Genomic DNA, 21,598 nt, shown 5'->3' on the forward strand with positions numbered 1-21,598 from the left:
GTCTGTGTGGGGCTGGGTGTTAGTGCTTGGGCTTAACCCCCCAAGCCCTGGGCATTGCTACAGGGCAGAGCTAGGAGGCTGGGACTTGATAGCCAGCCAGACTAGACTAAGGGGAGGTCAGCACTGTTCAAGGGGTGCTGCCTATGCTGTCCTCAGGCCTCCGTGCCACATGCACAAGCGCGAAAGCTCAGATGGGGCTGGAGAGGTAGGTCAGTGGTTAAGGACCAGAGTTCAAGTCCCAGCACCCACATGGTGGCTCACAACCATCTATAATTCCTGTTCGAGAAGATCTGGTCCCAAGAGTTCCTGCACATGCAGTGCACATAAACTCATGCAAGCCCCACACAGAACAGAAACAAATATAGGGGCTACATGTGATCTGTATTGATCATGTCATTGTCCCCAAGCACGACTGTTACCAGATTCTCAGTCATGTGGAGGATGGCGTGGGAAAGGCTTTAGAAGGGTGTGGCCTGGGGTGTCTTGAACCAAGCCTACCCCCATCCTATGAGTGCTGGACCAGGATGGGGCATGACCCTGAGATGGAGGACCTCCCTGAGGGGTAGGCGGCCCCCATGACCCTGAGATGGGGGACCTCCCTGAGGGGTAGGTGGCCTCCACCCCACTCCCGTCTTGCTCCGCCCCTGCATGAAGGGCTGTTGTCTGCCGTGCAGTCACTGCCCTTGGTTCTAGCCTGCTGCATTCTTCTGACTTCCACTTCCCCCAGGATCATGCAGGCGGCATGTGAGGTTACAGAGCTCAGCTGTGCCCCAGCGCGGGCTGTGCTTCTGCTTTTCCCCACAGCCCGGAGGAAGCCTCAGCGTCCCATGCTGCGTAAACTTAAAAAACCCCACTGAGTAACAGAGTAGATTTTCTACCATCCGTCCCAGCTTTCGGGAGCTGCAGCCAAGAGGACAAAGAACCTGGGGCCAAGGACTACTTAGAGAATGTGAGGCCAGCCTGGGCTACATGAAACCCTGACTCAAAAAGAGAAAAGAAGTTAGGTTTCCTTTTGAATCTGGCTTCCCTGACTTTGTCAGTTCATCTGTGCAAATCAACTGCCCGCCCTACAAATACAGTTCAGCCTCAGTCATCAACAGCCAACCATCAGCTGAGGATAAGAAATGGAAAAGTCCCCAAAGAAACTGTTTGTCAGGCCGGGTGTGGTGCACACCTGTGATCCCAGCCCTGGGGAGGCAGAGGCAGGTGGATCGCTGTGAGTTTGAGTTGTTTGTCCTGTTCTTTTGTTTCTTTGTTTTGATTTTCGAGACAGGGTTTCTCTGTGTAGCCCTGGCTGTCCTGGACTCACTCTGTAGACCAGGTTGGCCTCGAACTCAGAGATCCACCTGCCTCTGCCTTTTGGGTGCTGGAATTAAAGGCGTGCACCACCACAACTGGGTGTTTGTAGGTTTTAAATTGAACTTGCTCTGTGTGACATGGCGAGCCCTCTCGCCATTCTGCCTTGTGCGTGAAGAGGACCCCTGTGCTTGTATGCGCTGTGCTGCGGTTGTCATGTGTACCTTGCTGATAGCACCAGAGGCGAGAGTGGAGATGTCAGGCAGAACCTGCAGCTCCTTCTCCCACTGAAAAGGTGAGAGTGCAAGAGAGGCCTCGGGAGGCACGAGCTAAGGGAGCCCGCACTGTGGGGAGGTCCCTGCCTTGGGTGCTCAGTTACAGCCACAGAGCACAGATTCCTGCAGCCCTGTTTCCAAATGAGGTCAGACTTCCACCTTCTGGGCCAAGGATGGAGGCGTGACTTTTGTGGGGACACACATCCATCCACAGTGGCCCACATAGACTAACCACTGGTGACACTCAGAGACTTTATTCCCAGGGTCAAGTGACCAGCTCCGTAGTTGTTTCAGGACCTGTCCTTTCTCTTGTGCTGGTGAAGCCACTCACCCCTTCCTCCTCCATCACTGCATGCCCCTAGGAATGCTGGCACAGCACTGGCTGCAGTCGCTGTCAGTCACTTAGTGACTGCTGTGAGTCAGATACCAGTCCTGCTGCCTTCCTTCTTGGACCTTAGCCAGAGAACAACCTGGCCCCCTTGGCAGTCTCAGGCTTGGGAGGGTGGTGGCGTTGCTGGGTTCTGTGAGCCAGAGTCAGCTCCATGGCAGGCAGGCAGCATGCTTCTCGGGTGTCTGTCAGCTTGAGGCTCTGTGCTCAGTGCTCAGAGCTGGCCTTCTGATCATGGGCACTGCCTGTGATGGTGCCGGGTACTTCTCTGCACCCCAGATGCCAACATCTACCAGAACCCCTGAGAACATGACCTCCCCCTAAACACTGCCCGTAGGCAGGGAATCCTGCCAGAAGGTTTTCTTTCTTTCTTTTTAAATTTTGATTTAGTTTATCTACTTACTATTTTGGGACAGGGTCTCATTGTGGCCTTGCCTGGCCTAGAAATCTATAGGTAGACCAGATTGGCCTTGAACTAAGAGAGCTCCAGGTGCTGGGACTAAAGGTGTGTGCCATCACAACCCCTAATCGTTATTTGTTTCTTTTATTTACTTCTCTAATTTCATTTTTAATTATGTGTTTTGGGTGAGCTGTGTACATGAGCACTTTTATTTCTTTGTTTTGTTTTATGTTTATTTTGAGACATGTACCCATGTAGCTCAGGCTAGTATCAAACTTAGTATGTAGCCGAGGATGACCATGGACTTCTGGCCTCCTGCCTTCATCTCCCAAGTGCTAGGATGACAGGCATGGACCACACAACTCCCTCCTCCTTGCCTTCCTCCCTTCCTGTGTTTCTGTATTGCCAAAGCTGCTCTCAACTTGTCCATCCCCCTGCCTCAGCTTATGAGTACTGGATAAAAGACACTGGCCAAGCCAGGCATGCCTTTAATCCCAGCTCTTGGGAGGCAGAGGCAGGTGGATTACTGTGAGTTCAAGGCTAGCCTGGCCTACAAAGAGAGCCCAGGACAGCCAAGGCTACACAGAGAAACCTTGTCTCAAGGGGGGAAAAAAAGGCCCTGGCCAGCAGATCCATCAAGAGCCTTGTGTTAGCTAAACATCTGGGGCCCCTGTCCCCTGGTCACAGCTGCCGGGGGCCAAGCCCTAGTATATCCTAGGTCACAGGTTAACCCAGCTCATGTGAGTTGCTAGCCTCACTCAGTCCTGTCCTCTCAGGGTCTCAGGCTGCACAGGCCAAAAAAAAAAAAAATGAAGCTTGCAACGTCAGGGACTTTTTCTCAGCTCCCCAAAAGGAGAAGTTGGGTTGCTTTGAGGTCAGAGTGTCATTGGGCCCTGTTGTCCCCTCAGGCTCGAATGCAGCTCACAACGAAGCTCTGGCCAGAAAACAGGAAGACCCCTGTGGAAGGCAGGGGCCTGTCAGTCAGTGTCCCTGCATTCTTCTGTGACAGTCACCACTTCAGAAGATGTGGGGAGAGCAGAAGCCAGGGCATCCTCCAGGGGACAAGGACAGGCCCTGCACCTGGGGACTTTGTGAACATGGTGAACTGTCACTCTCAGTGGGCACAGCAGAGTAGCCTAGGACAGGGGGCAGGCTCATTCCTGTGAAGCACAGTACATACTGGCTGGTCCTACTATGTCTCCAGCTGCTGCTGGAATGTATGGGCCAGCACGGGCCCACATTCATGGCTGCTCTCGCTGGGCCCTGCCTTCACTGAGCCACAGGCTGGGCCACAGCAGCAGAGGAAGCTGAGTTGGGAGACAGTGCACAGCTGCGGCCCCACAGGCACCTGCCTGTGCTCCAGAGCAGGAAGTGTCCTGAAGTTGCTGCTACCTCCCGCCCAGGGCCAGGGTGTATTCACCCTGTAGGTGGCCAGGACCTTTACCCACAGACCATGGCTTCCTGATGGCTTGGCTCTTGCCTAGCCACAGGGACATGGCCTCAATGACATGACGAGCCTGAGAATCCAGGAGAAGGTATTTAGACAGGCTGACTCAGGTGGAAGATTCTAGAAGTGGGAGTATCTCAGCCTGAGTGATGGGGTGTTTGACAGCCTTGATAAAAAAAATGTGTGGTTCAGGGGCTGGAGATATGAGTCAGAGGTTAAAAGAACTGGCTGTTCTTCCAAAGGTCTTGAGTTCCCAGCAACCACAGTGGCTCACAACTATCTGTAATGGGATCTGGTGCCCTCTTCTGGCGTGCAGGTGTACATGCAGGCAAAACACTGTATACATAATAAATAATAATAATTTTCTTAAAAACCAGGTGTAGTGGTGCAGGCCTGTAGTCCTAGCACTTGGGAGGCAGAACCAGGCGGATCTCTGTGAGTTCAAGGTCAACCTGGTCTACAAAGCAAGTCCAGGACAGCCAGGCTACACAGAGAAACCCTGTCTCAAAAAAACCCCCCAAAAACAAACAACCAAAGAAAATACTAGTAAAGAAGTCTTTTTAAAAAATGTGTGACTCAGCCAGCTGGTAGTGGTGCACACCTTTAATCCTAGCACCCTGGAGGCAGAGGCGTGTGGATCTCTGAGTTCGAGGCCAGCCTGGTCCTCACAGTGAGTTCCAGGACAGCCAGGCCTACACAAAGGAAATCCTGTCTCAGAAAAAAACAAAAGAATAAAATAGTGTGGCTCAGTTACATGTGGCAACACGCGCCTGTCAACATAGCACTTGGAGGCCAAGGCAGTTTGAGGCCAGCCTGGGCTACATTATGAGACCCAGTTCCTGTTTGTCAACCAGAAGTGCGGCTCAGCAGCTGCTGTTGTTTTGAGGGGACCCTCTAAAGTGTCCTGTTCTGGAGCTTTGTTCCCAGGCGACCATGTTGGCAGCTGGTGGAAGTTGTTGACGTCACTGGCACTGAGGGGGTTTGAGGGGCTGTAGTCTGTTCTCCAGCTCAGTGCTTGTTGGGCCAGCACTCACAGTCTCAGTGAGGGGCTGGGGGCACGGCTCAGGGTGGAGCCCCTGTCAGGGTCAGTAGGTCCCTGCAGGGCTTCATCACTTCCATCTACTCCCCTCTGCAGAGTCACACACCCGATCCTCCTGCCTCCATCTCAGGACTGCCTGGATGAGAGGCGTGTACCAGAGGCTTTGTGTGTGATTGGGCATGTTATTCAGGCCCTGCGTGCACTGAGCTATAAGCACCCTACCAACTAAGCTACAAGCACTCTGCCAGCTGAGCCACATGCCCAGTCCAGTGCCTGTTTTCTTGTAGACAATGGGCATTCATCCCTTTCTAAAGGGTTTGATTTCTGGGCTTCACTTTTTCATGGTTAACTGCAACTTGCAAATACTAAGTGGAAAAATCCAGAAATGAGCAGTTTCAGGTTTCACTGTTTCATGTCAGAAGCCCGAAGGCTTCCTGAGTGTTCAGGAAGATCTAGGCCGAATGCTGGGTTTGGCTCTGCCCATGCTTGTGGATGTCCACTGGGAGGCTGAGGTGTTTGGTTTTAATTATCAGCTTGACACAGTTGAGAATCAGCTGTGATGCAGTGGCTGGACCGTGTGGGCCTATGGAGCAGTCTGGATGATGCCATTGAGGTGGGAAGGCACACTCTGGGCGGCACCACCCCTTGGGTTTAGGTCCTAGGCTGGGTGAAGAGAGCAGTGAGCACCGTGTGAGGCATTTGGTCTCTGCACTCTGAACTGTGGCTGTGACCAGTTCAGCAGCATCCCCGATGCCCCATGGTGATTGATGCAGATGGATGCTACATGGGCTATGAGCCAAGTAGCCTTGCTTCCCCGGGGGGCTTTTATGAGGTTACATTGTCATAACAACAGGAAAGAACATGAGTAGAGTGTGGAAAGATCTGCAATGGGCTACGGGCATGGCTTAGGGGTAGAGCCTCTGCCTAGAATCCCCTTGTGAGGGGCTAGGGCCGTGGCTCAGGGGTGGAGCCTCTGCCTAGAATCCACCAGTGAGGGCCTGGGGGCGTGGCTCAAGGGTGGAGCCCCTGCTTAGAATCCCCCAGTGAGGGGCTGGGGGCGTGGCTCAGGGGTGGAGCTCCTGCCTAGAATCCCTCAGTTAGGGGCTGGGGGCGTGGCTCCAGGTTCCATTCTTTAGTGTACACACGCAAATACAACATGGATAAACATTGCTTTCTTGTCGTTCTTTTTGTTGCTATGACAAAACACCTGAGGTGGACAAGTGAAAGGCTTGTCTTGGCTTTTAGTATGAGGGTCAGTACATGATGGGCTTTGGGTCTGAGATGAGGTAGCTGGTCTGTTCCTCATAGTTGCTGGGGTCTAGGGTAGGGAGAGCAGGAGCAAGCGCTAGTTGCCAGGGCACATTGCAGTGAGCTGCTCCTCTAACCAGTTCCTGGCTTCTTCCTTGCAGCATATTTCTTCATGAATCCATGGGTGGATTTGAACAGTAATTTGACACAAGTGAGTGCTTGTGGCGCACAGGAGACGGCCATTCCTTAGGCCGGCTCACACAGCAGCCGCTCACCGCACTCATGTGTCCGGTGTGCTGTGGGGCTGGGCAGAGGGCATGCACGGTCTGTGCAGGACTTGAGCAGTCCTGGAACTCACCCCTAAAATACTGAGTGGTGACTGTACTCCCGTGTACATGTAGAAAGTTCTAGAGCCCTATAGAGATGTCAGTGTCATATGTGCCATGTGCATTTGCCTGACTCCTGTCCCTAGCCTGGCTCCTGGCACAGATGCTTAAGGAAGTTTTTGAAGTAGGCATTCCATAATGTTTAGAGGCTGGGTTTGTCCATGCAAGAGTCTCAGTAGTGGCAGGTGACTTTACAGTGCTGTGGCTGAAAGGTGACTTTACAGTGCTGTGGCTGACGGTAGCCAGGTGTCGGTCGTGTGTGTGTATGTGTGTGTGTGTGTGTGTGTGTGTGTGTGTGTGTGTTGTATACGGTCCAGAGACCAGCCTCAGGTGACTGTCCTCAGCCTCAGGTGACTGTCCTCAGCCTCAGGTGACTGTCCTCACCTGTCTTCTTCTTCTTAGAGACATGGTGTCTCACTAGCCTGGACCCTGCCCAGCAGGCTAGGCTGGCGCTGTGGCCATCGAGCCCTGAGGACCCTCCCGTCTCTGCCTACTGGGATTACCAGCCCCCACTACCATGTCAGCTTCTTCTCATGTGGGTTTTGGGTGTTAGGCTTAGGTCCTCACGCACGCATGGCATGGCTTCACTGCGGGGCTGTCCACTGAGCCCCCTTCTTTATGACCCTGCCATCACCACGTCCCTGGCTTGTAGAGTGAGTCACCAGCAGCTGCCTGGAACTGCTTTCATCCTGCCCGCCAGGGACATGGAGGCCACCAGGCCCAGAGACTGAACAAGACCTGGGAGTCCCCTCCCGTGATTCCTGCACTTCCTTCCTAATGTGGGGGTTGTGGTGTGAGCCTGTGGGCACCTGGAATCGTGGCAGTGTCTGTGGTGTCTGATGTGCCCCTAGGAGCTCGGAGACACGCAGAGAGGATTTGATGAAAATCACAGCCCGAGTTGGTGAGGCAGAGACACCAGCAGGAGGTAGTGGCTCCTGCCTGGCCACAGGCTAGGGAGGAATAGTGAGCGGCTATTGAGTTCCTGGCTTTGGTGTCTGCACCCACTCCACCTCAAGGACACTGGGAGCTGGAGAGCACTGGGGTTCCCACCAGGGCCAGTGCTTCTGCAGAAGAGAGAGAAAGGGTAGGCCAGCAGCCGGCCGTGTAGGAAAGGCGTGGGGTGGATGAGGGAACACTGTGTTGACAGCCGTGTGTCCTGGGACCATTGCTGGGAAGGGATGGAGGAGCCATCGCGGCACCAGAGTGGCCCTGGGCAGCCCTTGGCAGGGCAGCCGTCACTCCAGGTCTGCACTGCACCCTGCAGCCTCTCAGCTTCTCCCTGGTGTCGCCCGCGAGGGACAGGCCTTTGCTCACTCGTCTCAAGGCTATTTTAGACTTAGGAGAAGTTACATGTTTGGGAACACTGCATCTAAGAGTAGAGTGAATTATGGGGTATAGTTTAAGCACCCAAAAAAGATCTCCTTGAGCTGAGTCCAGTAGGCCACGCCTGTCATCCAGTGCCTGAGAGTTTGAGGCAAGGTTGGCATCATCCCCAAAGTATCAGATGTCTCAGAAGAAGTGCACAGGGCCTGTGTGAGTGCTGTGATCTGTGGTGCTTTGCTGAGGGACCAGGCCACGCTGTCAGGCGTGAGCATCCCCTGTGCAGACCAGGCCCCACACTGCCCCCAGCCCTCCACTGCCAGAACTCCTGAGCCATTAGACCTGCACTGACCCCCCCCTCAGGAACACCCCCTCTCCAGATCTCCAGGTGAAGAGAGCAGCGTGCAGCTACTGGAAGCTGATGCAGGAGGATCATGAGGTCAAGATCAGCTGCAGTTTACACGGCTAGGTCTGAGGCCAGCCTGGGCTACGTGAGATCATTTAAAAACCACGAGGACTCTGTCCACTCAGCCTGTGGAGGGGAGGGTGGTCAGAGGCAGCGTGCTTCAGCTACGGAGCTGGTGTGTTAGCTCTAGGCCTCCACAGCCAGGAGAGTGACACCAGCTAAGCGCTTGGTTTGTCTGCTCAACATTGGCAGGGAAGGGAGCTCTCAAGCATTCTTCCCGACCAGGAAGAGAAAGGAAAGTGGGAACTGGGGAGGTGTGTGCTCCTGCATGGTAGTAATCACTCCACAGCAAACCCAGCCCCGCCTTGCAGACAGACTGTGGTGTGCATGTGTGGACACCCCCCAGCTGTGCCCTGAGCCCCTCCTTGGGTGATGCTAGGCAGGGCTGCATCCTCGACCCATTTGCCCAGCCCCTCGCTCAGGGCGTAGCACTTTTTAAAATTTCTATTTCACGTGCATTGGTGTTTTGCCTGTGTGTGTGTCTGTTTAAGAGTGTCAGATACCTTGGAACTGGGGTTACAGACAGGTGTGAGCTGCTGTGTGGGTGCTGGGAATTGAACCCGGGTCCTCTGGAAGAGCAACCAGTGCTCTTAATTGCTGAGCCACGTCTCCTGCCCCTAGCTCTTTGAATGTCAGTGCTGGCTAGCCAAAGGCAGGTGAGGCTTTGGATTTGAAGCCAGTCTGATCCATATAGCAGACTCCATGCTAGTGGGGGTCACGTAGTGAGATCCCATCCCTGGGAAAGAAACAAGATGGCTTGCAGCTACCTCCATGTTCACGGGATCCTAGGGCATAAGGCCCCTCACACAGCACCCCTCTCTACCTCCCCATATCTGTGTTACACACTTGTACAGAACTTGTAAAGGTGTCTATGTTTACAAAAGCTGTCACTGTTCAGGACCTATGGCTCTGCCCTCCATCTCTGAGTGCTAACTGTCACTGCGTCCTCTGAAGCCTCTGAAAACTGCCCAGTTCCAGCCCATGTGACAATGCCTATGTGCAGACAACATTGCCTCCAGGGGCTTCCCAGAGCCAGGTTCCCAGAGACTGCACCCACATAGCTGAGCTACCTCTTTCCGCTGCCTCAGTTTCTCTGGGGTCTGGGGTTCCGCCAGCGCTTGTTTTCTGTCTGTGTCGGTTGAGAGCAGGACGCTTCACCGTAGTTCTCCTGTGCCTGTCCCTGCAGCAGGAGCTGGGCCGCAGCGCTGCAGCTGGGGGCCAGTGTCAGCGACATTCAGGAGAGTGCACATGCCTGTCGTCCTGCCTCAACAAATGGAAATATCCTGGAGGCTTGCTGCCTACCGGTCCGGCTTCTACCCTCAGCACCTCAGAATAATTTGGGCCCAGCAAGATGACTCAGTGGGTAAAGGTGACTACTGCCAGGCTTGAGAACCTGAGCTCAGTGCCTGGGACCCACGAATGGAAAGATGGAAGTGACTCTGCAAGCCGTCCTCTGGCCTGTCCATGCAGTGCAGCCCCGGAAATCACTTAGTAAACACTTCGAAAATACTTGTTGTAGCTTTTGAGACAGCTCTCACTGTGTAGCCCTGGTTGACTTAGTACTTGCTGTGTAGACCAGGCTGGCCTCAAACTCATAGAAATCCTCCTGTTTCTGCCTCCCAGGTGCTGGGGCTGATGGTGTGGGCCACCATCTCAGTGTTTCTGTTACTGTGAGGAAACACCAGGAGCAGAAGTAACCTAGGAGGAGAGGGCTTAATTTGCGTACACTTCCACACCACAGTCCATCGTCGCAGTAAGGCAGGGCGGAACCTGGAGGCCGGCGCTGGTGCAGAGGCCGTGGAGGGCGCCGCTCACTGGTGTGCTCCTCATAGCTCCTTATAGACTCAGCACCAGCCCAGGGTTATCACAGCCACAGTGAGCTGGGCTCTCAGATTTCAACATCAGTCAAGGAACCCCCCCAGACTTGCCCGCAGTGTCTGCTGAGGTTCCCTCTTCCCTCTAGCCTGTGCCAGGCTGGCATGAAGCTCCCCAGGACCAGCACTGTGCTTCTGTTTTGCTTCGTCTAATGGTGTCACATTAGATAAATGTAGCTGCAATTCTATGATCCCGCTGCCTCAGCCTCCCAAGTGATAGGATCATAGGCCTCTGCCACTGTGTCTGACTATACGTGGTAATGCATACTAAGCCCTTTAATTCCTAGGGAAAGCTGGTTGTGGCTTACACCTGTTATCCCAGCTCCTGAGGAGTTAGGGGGCAAGCCTGGGCTACAGTATTTAGACTGTATCAAACAATTACTTTACCCTGAGAGGGGTTTGTTTTTAGAAATTTCAGTTTTCTTTGTGTTTTAATTTGGCTTGTTTTTGAGCAGTGGTTTGGTGTAACCAGACCTCTCATGTAATCTGTAACTGAGGCTGACCTTGAACTCCTCAACCTCCTGCCTCCGTCTCCCACGTGCTGAGATGACAGGTGTGCCCTACCACAAGTCTGTGCGGTTGTGCACTAGAACTCAGGACCTCGCAATGCTAGACACCACGAGCCTCTTAAGGTAACAGGATGCCACTGATCTGGTTAAAGCCTTGGCCACGCCCTGGGTGAAGTGATCAAAGACCTGGCTTCCCACCTGAGGCACTCATACAAGTCGCTGTGGGGCATTTGTCACAGGAAGGAGAGCCAGTCATCCAACCCTGCTTGGGAGCCGGCAGTGGGCAGGCACATTGTGATGATGGGTTGCAGGGGGGTGGGGGAGGGGAGGGGAGGCTAGTACTTGGTCCAGTTAGTAAAGTAGCCAGTAGCCAGGTGTGAGGGCGGCTCCATCCCCAGCACCCTCTTCAGGGAGTGGCTATGACCCAGCTTAGGGAGGCAGGACAGGCCAGTCCCTGGGGCTCCAGGCCAGCGAGTAACCCTGCCCCAAAAGTCCAAGGTGGATGCAGCCTGAGGAGGAACACTTGAGCCTGTCCCCTGTCTATTCAGTCATTAAAGAGTGGGCTGGGGACATTGCTGTCCATAAAAAGCCCGAGTCCGTGTCCTGATTCCACTAGGACAGACAGCCAGAGAAAGCCATGGCCTGTGCTGGGGAAGCCCAGCTCAGGAAGTCTGAGCCAGGCTGCTCCCCTCTGTGGTCTTCTTGGAGAGAGCAGAAGAGAGCCCTAAATGTCCCTCTGTGACATGGACAAGGTCGCAGGATTTGTTCAGTGACTCAGCAGACTGGTGCAGACCTGTTGTCCTGTCTGTGTGGCCAAGGAAGAGGATTAGGGTTGTGAGCTAGCCTAGGCTACATGGTGAACTCCTATGTCAGTAATGATTTGTATCATTCCCGGTTTCTCACTTGGCGTGTGTGGGTTGGAGAGGCGGTTGTGTGCATGTGTGCACGTGTGCATGCCATGACTCAGGAGTGAGTCAGGGCGGCCTCAGATGTGGCCTTCACCTTTCACCTTGTCTGAGGTGGGGTCTCTGCCCAGGGATTCTCCTCTCCCACCTCCAGTCACACTGTGTGACCAGCTTTATGTTGGTTCTGGGAATTTGAACTCAGCTCCTCACACTTGCATGGTGAACACTTCACCCTCTATGCTATCTCCAGCCTTACTTGACATTTGCTGTTGTTCTGTTCCTGGTGGGAATTGGTTCATCTCAGAGTGACTTATCATGGCCTCCAGAGTCCCTTGTTCTGGTTCCCACTTCATCTGTGGGTGACACTTGGTGCCTGCTGTGGTCAGGGGGCACTGAGGGCGGGGGTGGGGATGGGCTTTGTGTCTCACAGTCACCCAGCCTAACCACGTCCCTGACGTGTGTAGTTGCCATGTGTCCATTTACAAGCAGCTTTCCAGAGCCTGTGCTGAGCCCCAAGGCCGGAAGAGACCAGAAGAGCCTCTGGGTGGAAGTAGGGTGTGAGGCAGGCCCTGGAGAGCTTCCTCCTTCACTGAGCAAGGAGCTGTGAGGTCAGGCTGACGCTCCACTTCCTGTCCCTGCATATGCGGCTCACCTCCACCACCGCCCTCTCCCACTACCCTCTCCCATCGGCCCCCTTGGCCTTGGCTGTCATTCTTCAGTGACTGGGTTGTCCCCATGACTGCTCTGCCCTTGACGGCAGCTGTCAAAAGCAAGTAGGGGCCAGGGCTGACAACACTCCTGTGACCCCAGCCACTCAGGGCTGAGACAGGGGCAGCTTGGGCCACAGAGAGAGAAATACCCATGCAAAAAAGCATAAGGGGCTGGGGCTCAGGCCACAGCACTAGGTTTTTTGGGGTGGCCCACGCCAGCAGTTGCTGGGGCTCAGGCCGCAGCACTAGGTAGTTTGGGGTGGCCCTCACCAGCAGTTGCTGGGGCTCAGGCCGCAGCACTAGGTAGTTTGGGGTGGCCCTCGCTAGCAGTTGCAGTACTTCAGAGGCTAAAGCAGGAGGAATCATGGTTGAAGGTCATCCATGCCTACTCAGTATTCGAGGCTAGCCTGGGCTACATGAGACCCTGTCTCAAAGGCAAAGGACCCCCCAAAAAAGTCTAAACTCTCCCACTCATTGCACAAATCAATCCCTCTCTCTCTCTCTCTCTCTCTCTCTCTCTCTCTCTCTCTCTCTCTCTCTCTCTCACACACACACACACACACACACACACACACACACACTTGCATCCTAGAGGAAGCCACTAGAATTTTCTGTTCAAACAGTCAGCCAGGCCTTTAATCCTAGCACTCAAGAGGCAGAGGCAGGGCTAGCCTGGTCTACAAAGTGAGTCCAGGACAGCCAAAGTTACACAGAGAAACCCTTTCTCAAAAAAACAAACAAACAAACAAACCAAACAAACCACAAAACCCTTGAGTCAGTTTTCACTGTCCACCTTGTTTGAGGCAGGTCGGTCTCATTTCTGCCACGGGGCCCTGCTGGCTTCTGGGCATGTGTCCTGTGTCCGTCATCCTGGTGGCTTCTGTGGCTTTGAACTCAGGGCGGCACATTTGCACCACATGTGCTTTCCCTGCCCAGCTGCTCCCCAACCTCCTTTCTCTCTTTTTAAGGGCAGACAGTCCCCGCTGTGTGTGCTCACAGCATGCTTGCCCTGGCCTCCCAGGCTGCTTAGCTTTGTGCTCCCCTGGCCCTGTGCCTGCAGGGGTCTGCGGAGCTCATCCTGCTCTCTTCTCAGCAGCACGCGCACTAAGAGCAGCAGAGAGGAGAAGCGTGTGGCCGTGAAGCTGAGCCCTTTCTTCCCTTGGCACCTGGCCTGGGCCTGCGGGTTCAGTAGCACTGGCGGGGTTCTCCACCCCTAGACGGTGCCATCCCCTGCAGCCCCTGGCCAGCCCTGTGCTCCGAGCCACACAGCCACACGCCATGCCTGGAGCTGTTCCCTCCTCTACTATCATAGCAGCGACCGGATATTTTTAGCCTGGCTTTGAAAAGTCGCTGTGTGCTCAGACACATACCAGACGCGTGAGGTCACCAGGCACGGACAAAGCCCTGGCCTGCAGGGTCATCTGTAATCGCAGAATAAAAAAGCCAGCCCCTGCACCCTGCAGGCCCTGCTGCCTGGCTGTCCTCTGACCAGGGCCTGCCGGCTGAGAGGGCTGCGTGGAAAGTTGTCCCCAGTGCTTTAAAAGTGAGCCCTGTACCTCTCGGGTGTGGAAGGGATTTCTAGGGCTCATCTGTTGGAGCAAGCAGCCCTAGGCTGAGGTGCCTTGACAGCATCTCTGAGAAGTCGGCTGTCCCAGCTCAGACATCCCAGCCCCACAGGGGACAAGGCGGGGCATTTTATGTACCCTTCCAATGGGGACTCACTTCAGCTCCTTTAAACAAACAAACAAACCAGGGTCTCTTTGCAGCTCCCTCCATCATCCCAGAAGAACACCTGGCCCTCCTAGCACATGGGAGGCTGAGGCAAGAGGATGGTTGCCAACTCCAGGCCACAGAGTGAGAGAGCCAGTCTCACAACAGGCTCTGGAGAGATGGCTCGGAACACACTCTCTCTCTCTCTCTCTCTCTCTCTCTCTCTCTCTCTCTCTCTCTCTCTCTCACACACACACACACACACACACACATCTATGTGAGGCTTTGCATCCTAACCCCAGAGTAACAGCCATGTTGTCAGCACTTACAGGCTGAGCACATGGACACATGTTTCAGACACACATCTGAGATTTGCTTTTTTTTAAGAAAAAAAATTATTGGAGAAGGGTGGTGGTGGCACACACCTTTAATCTCAGCATTCAGGTATCAGGTAAATCTCTGAGTTTGAGGACAGCCTGGTCTACAAAGTGAGTCCAGGACAGCCAAGGCTACACAGAGAGACCCTGTGTCTTAGGGGGAAACTTGTGCTGCCGAGATGGCTCGAATTTCACGGACTCTTAATGCTCTCTTCTGGTCTTCATAGGTACAGAAGGTGCATGCAGAATACTCAAACACATTTTTAAAAACGAAGAAAAAGAAAAAAGGAAAACCCTTAAAATGTTGTTCACTGCAATTATCTATGTGTGTCTCTGTATGCACATGCACATATGGGGGTCAGAGGACAGCTTGCAGGAGTTGGTTTCCTCCCTTCACGGTGTAGGCCCTAGGGATTAGAACTGGGTTGTCAGACTTGGCAGCAAGCGTACCCACTGAGCCGTCTCTCTTGCCCTGTGCCTTGCCTCTGAGGATGTAGCACCCGCCTAGCTCTGGGGACAAGAATGCTATGCCCACAAGGAGTTCTGGGGCCAGAAGGTGGCCGTGGAGACTCCATGCTGGCCTCTGAAGTTTTGCCTTTGTCCCCTCAGGCTTTCGGGAACGCCAAGACTGCCCACAACAACAACTCCAGCCGCTTCGGGAAGTTCATCCAAGTCAACTACCTGGAAAGCGGCATCGTGAGGGGGTAAGTCACTCTGTCTGGGCCTCTCAAGCTGAGGCTGGAATCCAGCGCTCCGCCCCAGTGTACCCCTCTGAGCATGGCACTGAGGGGGCAGGTCTCTGCATTGAAGCCCTTCCTTATGTAAGTGCCGGGGGTGTCACAGGCAGCATGGGGGTGTCACAGGCAGCATGGTGTGTGCTCTAGCACAACTGCATGTGCGACCCTTACCCGGAGATAGAGCTGGACAGCAGTGTGATGAGACGGTCTCAGGAAGTACTGAAGGGCCAGCAGTGGCTAAGCAGAGGTGGACCAGTAGATTCATGGCTCAAGGGATAGATGTGCAAGTGGCTGGATTTATGTGTAGATTTTGTGTGTAGGCAAATGGCAGCTTGGATGCCTGAATGGATTCCTGGGTGGGTGGATAGATTGAGGGTTTTGTGGGCAAGTTAGTGCATGTGTGGATTTTGGATGGATGGATGGGTAGGTGGGTGGATGAATGGATGGGTGGATGAATGGGTAGGTGGGTGGGTGGATGGATGGATGGAGGGTGGGTGGATGGATGGGTGGGTGAGTGGATGGGTGGGGAGGTGGATGGATGGATGGGTTGATAGATTTGTGGGTGAATAGACTGAGGGTTTGTGGGAGTGAGTATGAGTGGACAGATTGGTAGGTTGGTGCATAGATTGGGAAATTTATGGATAGATTGGTAGATCTTGTGTGAAGGAGGTAGGGATGACTAGTGGGTGGCCAGGCAGCCTTTCAGATGGCTTGTTCCGCAGGGAGCATTGGTGAGTGGATGAAGAAATGAGTAGATTAGTGGGTAGGCAGATATGTGCACAGATGGAGTCATGGGTGGATGGATGGATAGATTTGTGGGTGGATATTTTGGTCGATGGGTTAGCTCCTGAGTGGGTGATAGGTGGCTGAGTAGAGTAACAGGTTGGGTAGGTGAGTGGGTGAGTGAGTAGGTGCATGTCTCGGGGCTGGGGAGATGTGTATAGCCTGAAGGTCCATGGGTCAGTGGATGAGTAAGGCAGACCTGTGTAGTAGTGGCCACAGGGGTGGGCTAAGCACCAGATCTTGAGAGGTAGGTATAAGGGCATGAGGCAGGGGTGGAGGTGGCTTTTGGTGGACGTGCAGCTCGTCACTCACGGGCATGTGTCACTGGGCAGCAGATGCACTGGGAAGCTCTATAGCACAGTAAGGTTTGCCACAGTCCCAGGATTCAGACCCCTCTGTGTGTCAAGGCCGAGGACAGTCGTCTGCTGACAGCTCACACTGGATGTGGACGGAAAGGCTGACCCTTTAGTACCCCTCCCTCCCCATACTAGGCAGGCTCTGCTGAGGGTGTGGACTGAGGGCCCTGATGACGGTCAGGTCAGCTCTGGACCCTTGTGACTTCACGTTCCCAGCTTAGCCTCAGCCCCACAGTCCTGCCTGGGGCCCAGCTGCCACCTGCTCTGCGTGCCCATGGACCCAGCTGGCACACGCTCTTTACCCGGATACCTGGGTCATGGCTAAGCTAGTCTCTCCTCCAGGTGGGGAGAGTCTAAAGGCAGCGCTGCAGTACAATGACAGATGCTCAGTACACAAGATGGCTGCCGAGTAGCTGACAGGAGGGTCAGAACCCTGAAGAACAGTGTAAGGATGGCATGGATCTCATCTTTCTTGTGAAGCACCACATGACTTTAGACTTACAATCCGCTTACTTTGGATTTCCATTTCTTGTTTTCCAAGCTTGAGTAACAAACTACTAAGACAGAACATGAAGCCAGATAAATAAGTACTTGGTTAGGTCACACTCACGCTCTGTCAGGTACTGCTGCTGGCCCCTACCTAGTGGGTGCAGCCTCGCCGCTGCAGGCTCCCAGTATGCTTAGGGGCAATGGCCCTGGTGATGAGATCTCTGGATGATCTTTTCTCTCTGGGGCTCAGCAGGCTGCCCGGCTGCTGCCTCACACCCCTGCCCTGCTGCAGCGTTGGGCATGGTTCAAGAAAGGAATTCCCTTGGGATCAGCATCCATGGTCCCAGCTTGGGGCCGCCACGGCCTCCTGTTTGCCCACTGTGTCCACTCATACTGCTGTCGCTGTGTCTTCACACAGCCCAGGGGCAGCAATGTGATCGTGGCCCAGGTTCCCCGGTTCTGAGGCTTCAGCTCCCGGTGTGTGCAGAGGAGCTCAGAGGGGCCTCTGCTCTCACAAGACCCCCTGCTGGCTTCAGACCTTTAAAACCAAAACTTAGGGGCATACTTTCAGTCCCGGGCAGCTGATGTTCTCCTCAGGCTTCCGTGGGCACTCACTCATGCGGCACAGACACGTGCAGGCAACGCACTGGTTCACATAAAATAGAACAAAATTCAAAATCTTAAAAAGCTGGGGGAATTGTCTGGAGCGGAGCCCTTGCCTAGAGTCTAAAACAGAAATCACCAAAGACTGGGAACAGAGAACTGGCCAGCCATTTTCTAGCAAGTGGTAGCCTGGTTCCACACAGCTGGCCTGTCCTCTGCTGAGTAGGGTGATCTCCCCTGCATGCAGGGAGGGGGTGAAAATTCAGTACAGGAGACTGGCCCTAGGAACGTGAGCTTAGGACAGGCTGAGAGGCGGGGCAAGAGGAGGAAGTATTTGTGTGACCTAAGCACTCAGGAGGCAGAGGCAGGGGGATTGAGAGTTCCAGGGCCAGGGTCAGCTGGGATTGTGCGCTGTGTGTACGGTGGAGGGTGTGCAGCTCCAGCAACTTGGACTTACAGACAATTGTGCATTGCCTTGTGGGTTCTGGGACTGGATCCCAGGTCCTCTGGAAGAGCAGCCCCTCTTAAGAGCCCAGCCATCAGCTGGGCAGTGGTGGCGCACACCTTTAATCCCAGCACTCAGGAGGCAGAGGCAGGTGGATCCCTGAGTTCGAGGCCAGCCTGGTCTACAAAGCGAGTCCAGAGAAACTCTGTTTCTAAAAAACAAAAACAAAACTAGCCACCTCTGCAGCTTCGTAATCTTATTATAAAAGAATCCAGAGTGGTGCAGTGCCATATGAACCTGCCCTGCACACCAAGTCTCCCTGCAGGCATAATGGCACTGTCCTACAGAGGCAGGCGGATCTCACAAGAGGTCAGGGCCAGCCTGATGTACGGAATGGGCTCCAGGGCAGCCGGGCCACAGTGACACCATGTCTCACAGCAACAGAAAATTAACAAAATTAGAAGACAGGCTCAGGCGGAGAGGTTCTCAGATGCTCACAGGCTGGGACCTTCCTTCCCGTAGGGTACTGTAGCGTCTCAGCTCCTTATGTGTCATTGGGAGCCACGGTACCCACCCGAGTGTGGGGGAGATAGTCTGCAATGCCATACAAGGTGCCAGGAACACCACAGGTCCCAAGGAAGCAGGCACTGCCGCTCCTGCAGCCCTGGCATCCAGCACATTCCAGCTTCCATGAGGGGCGTGCCCACTCCACAGTAACCTGTCCACAGTGACCTGAGAGGTCCTGGGCGTGCCTGAGGTACTAAGATGCTGTGGGGTGTGAGTCCCCAGAGCACTCATGGAAGCCAAGCAGTCGAGTGTGGCAATAACCTGTCATCCCAGCGCTCACGAGGCAGAGGGGTGGGGGTCGGGGGTGGGGTGGTCCTGGGTCCCAGAGCAAGCCAGCCAACTGCAGTGGCCAAATGGGCGAGCTCAGTGCTCAGCGAAACTCTACCTCAGTATGGAAGGTGGAAATAGATCCAGAAAGACTTGAAGCCTCCACATGTACAGGCACCCACGTACACACACGCAAACCCACGCACGCAGTGTCCTCATACCTCATGGGAGGCCTGAACTGAACCAGGAGGAAACAGTAGCTCCAGAAAGCTAGGTTGTATGGATACAGCCGGGGACCTTTGTGGGTCAGTTGCCCCTGCCCTTCAGCAGAGATGACGTGAGGGCAGCCAGGAAGATGGTTCAGTGGTTAGAGCGCTGGCTGTGCTGCCAGCCTGACAACCAGAGCTCCACACCCACAAACCCGTGTGAGAAGCCATGTGTGGCGTGCATCCATCATCCCCCGCGCCTACCGAGCCAGAGTCCACACAACCAGCCAGAAGCTGCGAGCCACGTGACCTGCAGTGTACAGCAACATGAGCAAGAGAGATCCTTCCAGTCAGCTGACCCCAGACAAGGAAAGCCTTGGTTGACAGATAGTCTAGATCAGGCTAGCTTGGCACCGTCTGTGGGTGCTGTCTTGGCTTCCTGCCTGGGCTGTTTTATCACAGCAGTCTAGAGCAGAGATCCTGAGGGAAACCAGGAGTCCAGATGTGGTCTTCTAACACCTGCCATGCTGTGCCTCACACACCACCCTCACACCCTAAACAGACAAAACTTGCCTTCCCTTTCCCTGAGACAGAGTTTGTCTGTGTAGCCTTGGCTGTCCTTTGTAGACCAGGCTGGCCTTGAACTTATAGTGATGGACCTGCCTCCGTCTCCCTGAGTGCTGGGGTGGAGTGGGGATGGAGTGCAGCTCAGCCAGAGAGTGCTTGCTTGGTGAGTGCAAGGGGTGTCTTGTGCTTTCATATGTAACAAGCAGATCTAGCTCAGTGATAGGACCAACAACCCAAGTAGGAAAGAGGAAAAGACTTAAACACAAAAACAGGGCCATGCCTAACTGTGGTGCACGCCTTTAATCCCAGCACTCAGGAGGCAGAGGCAGGCGGATCGCTGTGAGTTCAAGGCCAGCCTGGTCTACAGAGTGAGGTCCAGGACAGCCAGGACTACACAGAGAAACCCTGTATCAAACCCCACCTCAAAAAGCCCCACACAGACCAGGAGTACAGGTCAGAGTGCTCAATATGTGTGAGGCCCCCAGGAAAAACAGGCCAAGCTGTAAATTTACTATCTTAAAATCTCTAAATACACACACACACACACACACACACACACACACACACACACACACACACACACACACACACACTCCCGCCCTGCAGGCACCAAACTGAGGGTCAGACATGGCGGCCACTGCCCTTACCTGCTGACTCACCTCGTGAGCCCAAGTTATAACTAAAACATGAGCTGTCAATAAGCAGGTGAGCGGGGAAGCCACGTGAGCTTACACTGAAATACTCCCAGCAACCCTCTGCCACGTGCAGGTCCCTTCACCTGCCCTGGCTGGTCCCCTGTCAGGCTCCGTGTCCCATGCTCTGTGTGCCAGGGAACACTGTGGTCAGCGGCTTCCAGGTTCTAACTAGAAGTTAGAACGCACGTGCGTCACCTTCAGGGCATTTGTAGCTGCTTATTCACACAGGCAGCACATGGTGCCTCTTGTAGGCCGGAGCAGAGATGTGGCTCAGGCATGAGCACTGTTGGGAGAGAGCCTGCCTCCCGAGCAAGCACAAGGCTCTGGTTCCGCCCTTGGCACTACAGAAACCCCAGCAGCACACAGAAGGAATGGCTGAGGAGAAGCAGGGGTTCGAGGCCAACCTCAGCTCCACAGTGAAACCAGGCCTCACACAGCAGAAGAAGCTGGATCTCAGCTCAGCAGAGAGTGTGTGTGGCTGCATGTGTGGTCCCAGCACGGGGTAAGCCAGGCGGGGTGGCATGCGCCGTCAGTCACCCCAACACTCAGAAGTACAGGACGGGACCGGGAGTTCATAGGAGGCGCCTTGAAATGGATGGTTCTTGTTCCTTCCTCAGCTCTAGCTGAAGCAAAGCTGGAAGAAACATCAACACTACCGTGTTACATCTTATTTCTCCCTTTTTTCTTTCGTGACAGAGCTGTTGTGGAAAAGTACCTGCTTGAGAAGTCGCGCCTGGTTTCCCGGGAGAAGGACGAGCGGTGGGCACCATCTTCCTTTCAGTGTGCATGCCTGTTTGCCGCACGTCTGTGCGTGCTTTGTGTGTGCCTGCTGCCTGGGAGCCCCGAACTGGAGGTTAGGGGATTGTTAGCCAGCACGTGTGGGGTCCTCTGCAAGAGCCCCCAGCTCTCCGGCCCCCAGGGTGTGGTATCTGGCAGAGCACAATCCTACTCAAGCTTTGGCCCTCACAGGGGTGCAGTAAGTTGAGGGGAGCTGTGGTTGGAGTTCTCAAGCCATCCCCTCTTCGTCTTCTCCACACACCTGCCTCCGTGGCCTCCAGCCTTGGGCCCTTCCTACCCACCCTGCACGCTCCAGGCTATTCAGTGTCAGCCAGAAACGTGTTTGAGAAGCACCTCAGAGCCGGCCCAGCTGCACATTCTGTGAGCCAGCACTTGGGTACTGAGGCAGGAGGATGTCGGGTTCCAGGCCAGGCTGGGCTTCAGGATGAGACCCAAGCTTATGGAACAGATCTTCTCCACTCACCTGAGAAACTCCTTTTTTCTAACAGTAATTATTTATTTATTAAGGCAGGGTTTCCCTGTGTGTGCCTGGCTGCTGCCTTGGTACTCGCTCTGTAGACCAGGCAGGCCTCAACTCAGAGATGCTCCTGCCTCTGCCTCCCGAATGCTGGGGTGTAAGCTGTGCTCCACCACACTAACCAAGAGCTGTTTGTTTATTTGGAGGGGTTTTTTTTGTAACTTTATTATTATATTTGTTTATTTTTATTTGTGTGTGTGTGTGTGTGTGTGTGTGTG

At 54.3% G+C, this 21,598-nt stretch overlaps 1 protein-coding gene across 13 annotated transcripts in view; it reads left to right on the top strand.

Annotated features, from left to right (window-relative positions):
* The window catches only part of MYO9B (myosin IXB), an 84,187-nt gene that overhangs the window by 20,959 nt on the left and 41,630 nt on the right, over positions 1 to 21,598 (top strand). For all 13 annotated transcript variants that reach the window (XM_084759076.1, XM_084759083.1, XM_084759081.1 and 10 more), the window contains exons 3-4: positions 14,960 to 15,054; positions 20,762 to 20,824. In XM_084759076.1, coding sequence (XP_084615202.1) covers positions 14,960 to 15,054; positions 20,762 to 20,824 — 158 coding nt within the window. The remainder of the gene's footprint in view (positions 1 to 14,959; positions 15,055 to 20,761; positions 20,825 to 21,598) is intronic.

The sequence above is a fragment of the Acomys minous genome (genome assembly GCF_964271855.1).
Source record: "Acomys minous genome assembly, chromosome: 15".
Taxonomy (NCBI): Eukaryota; Metazoa; Chordata; class Mammalia; order Rodentia; family Muridae; genus Acomys; species Acomys minous.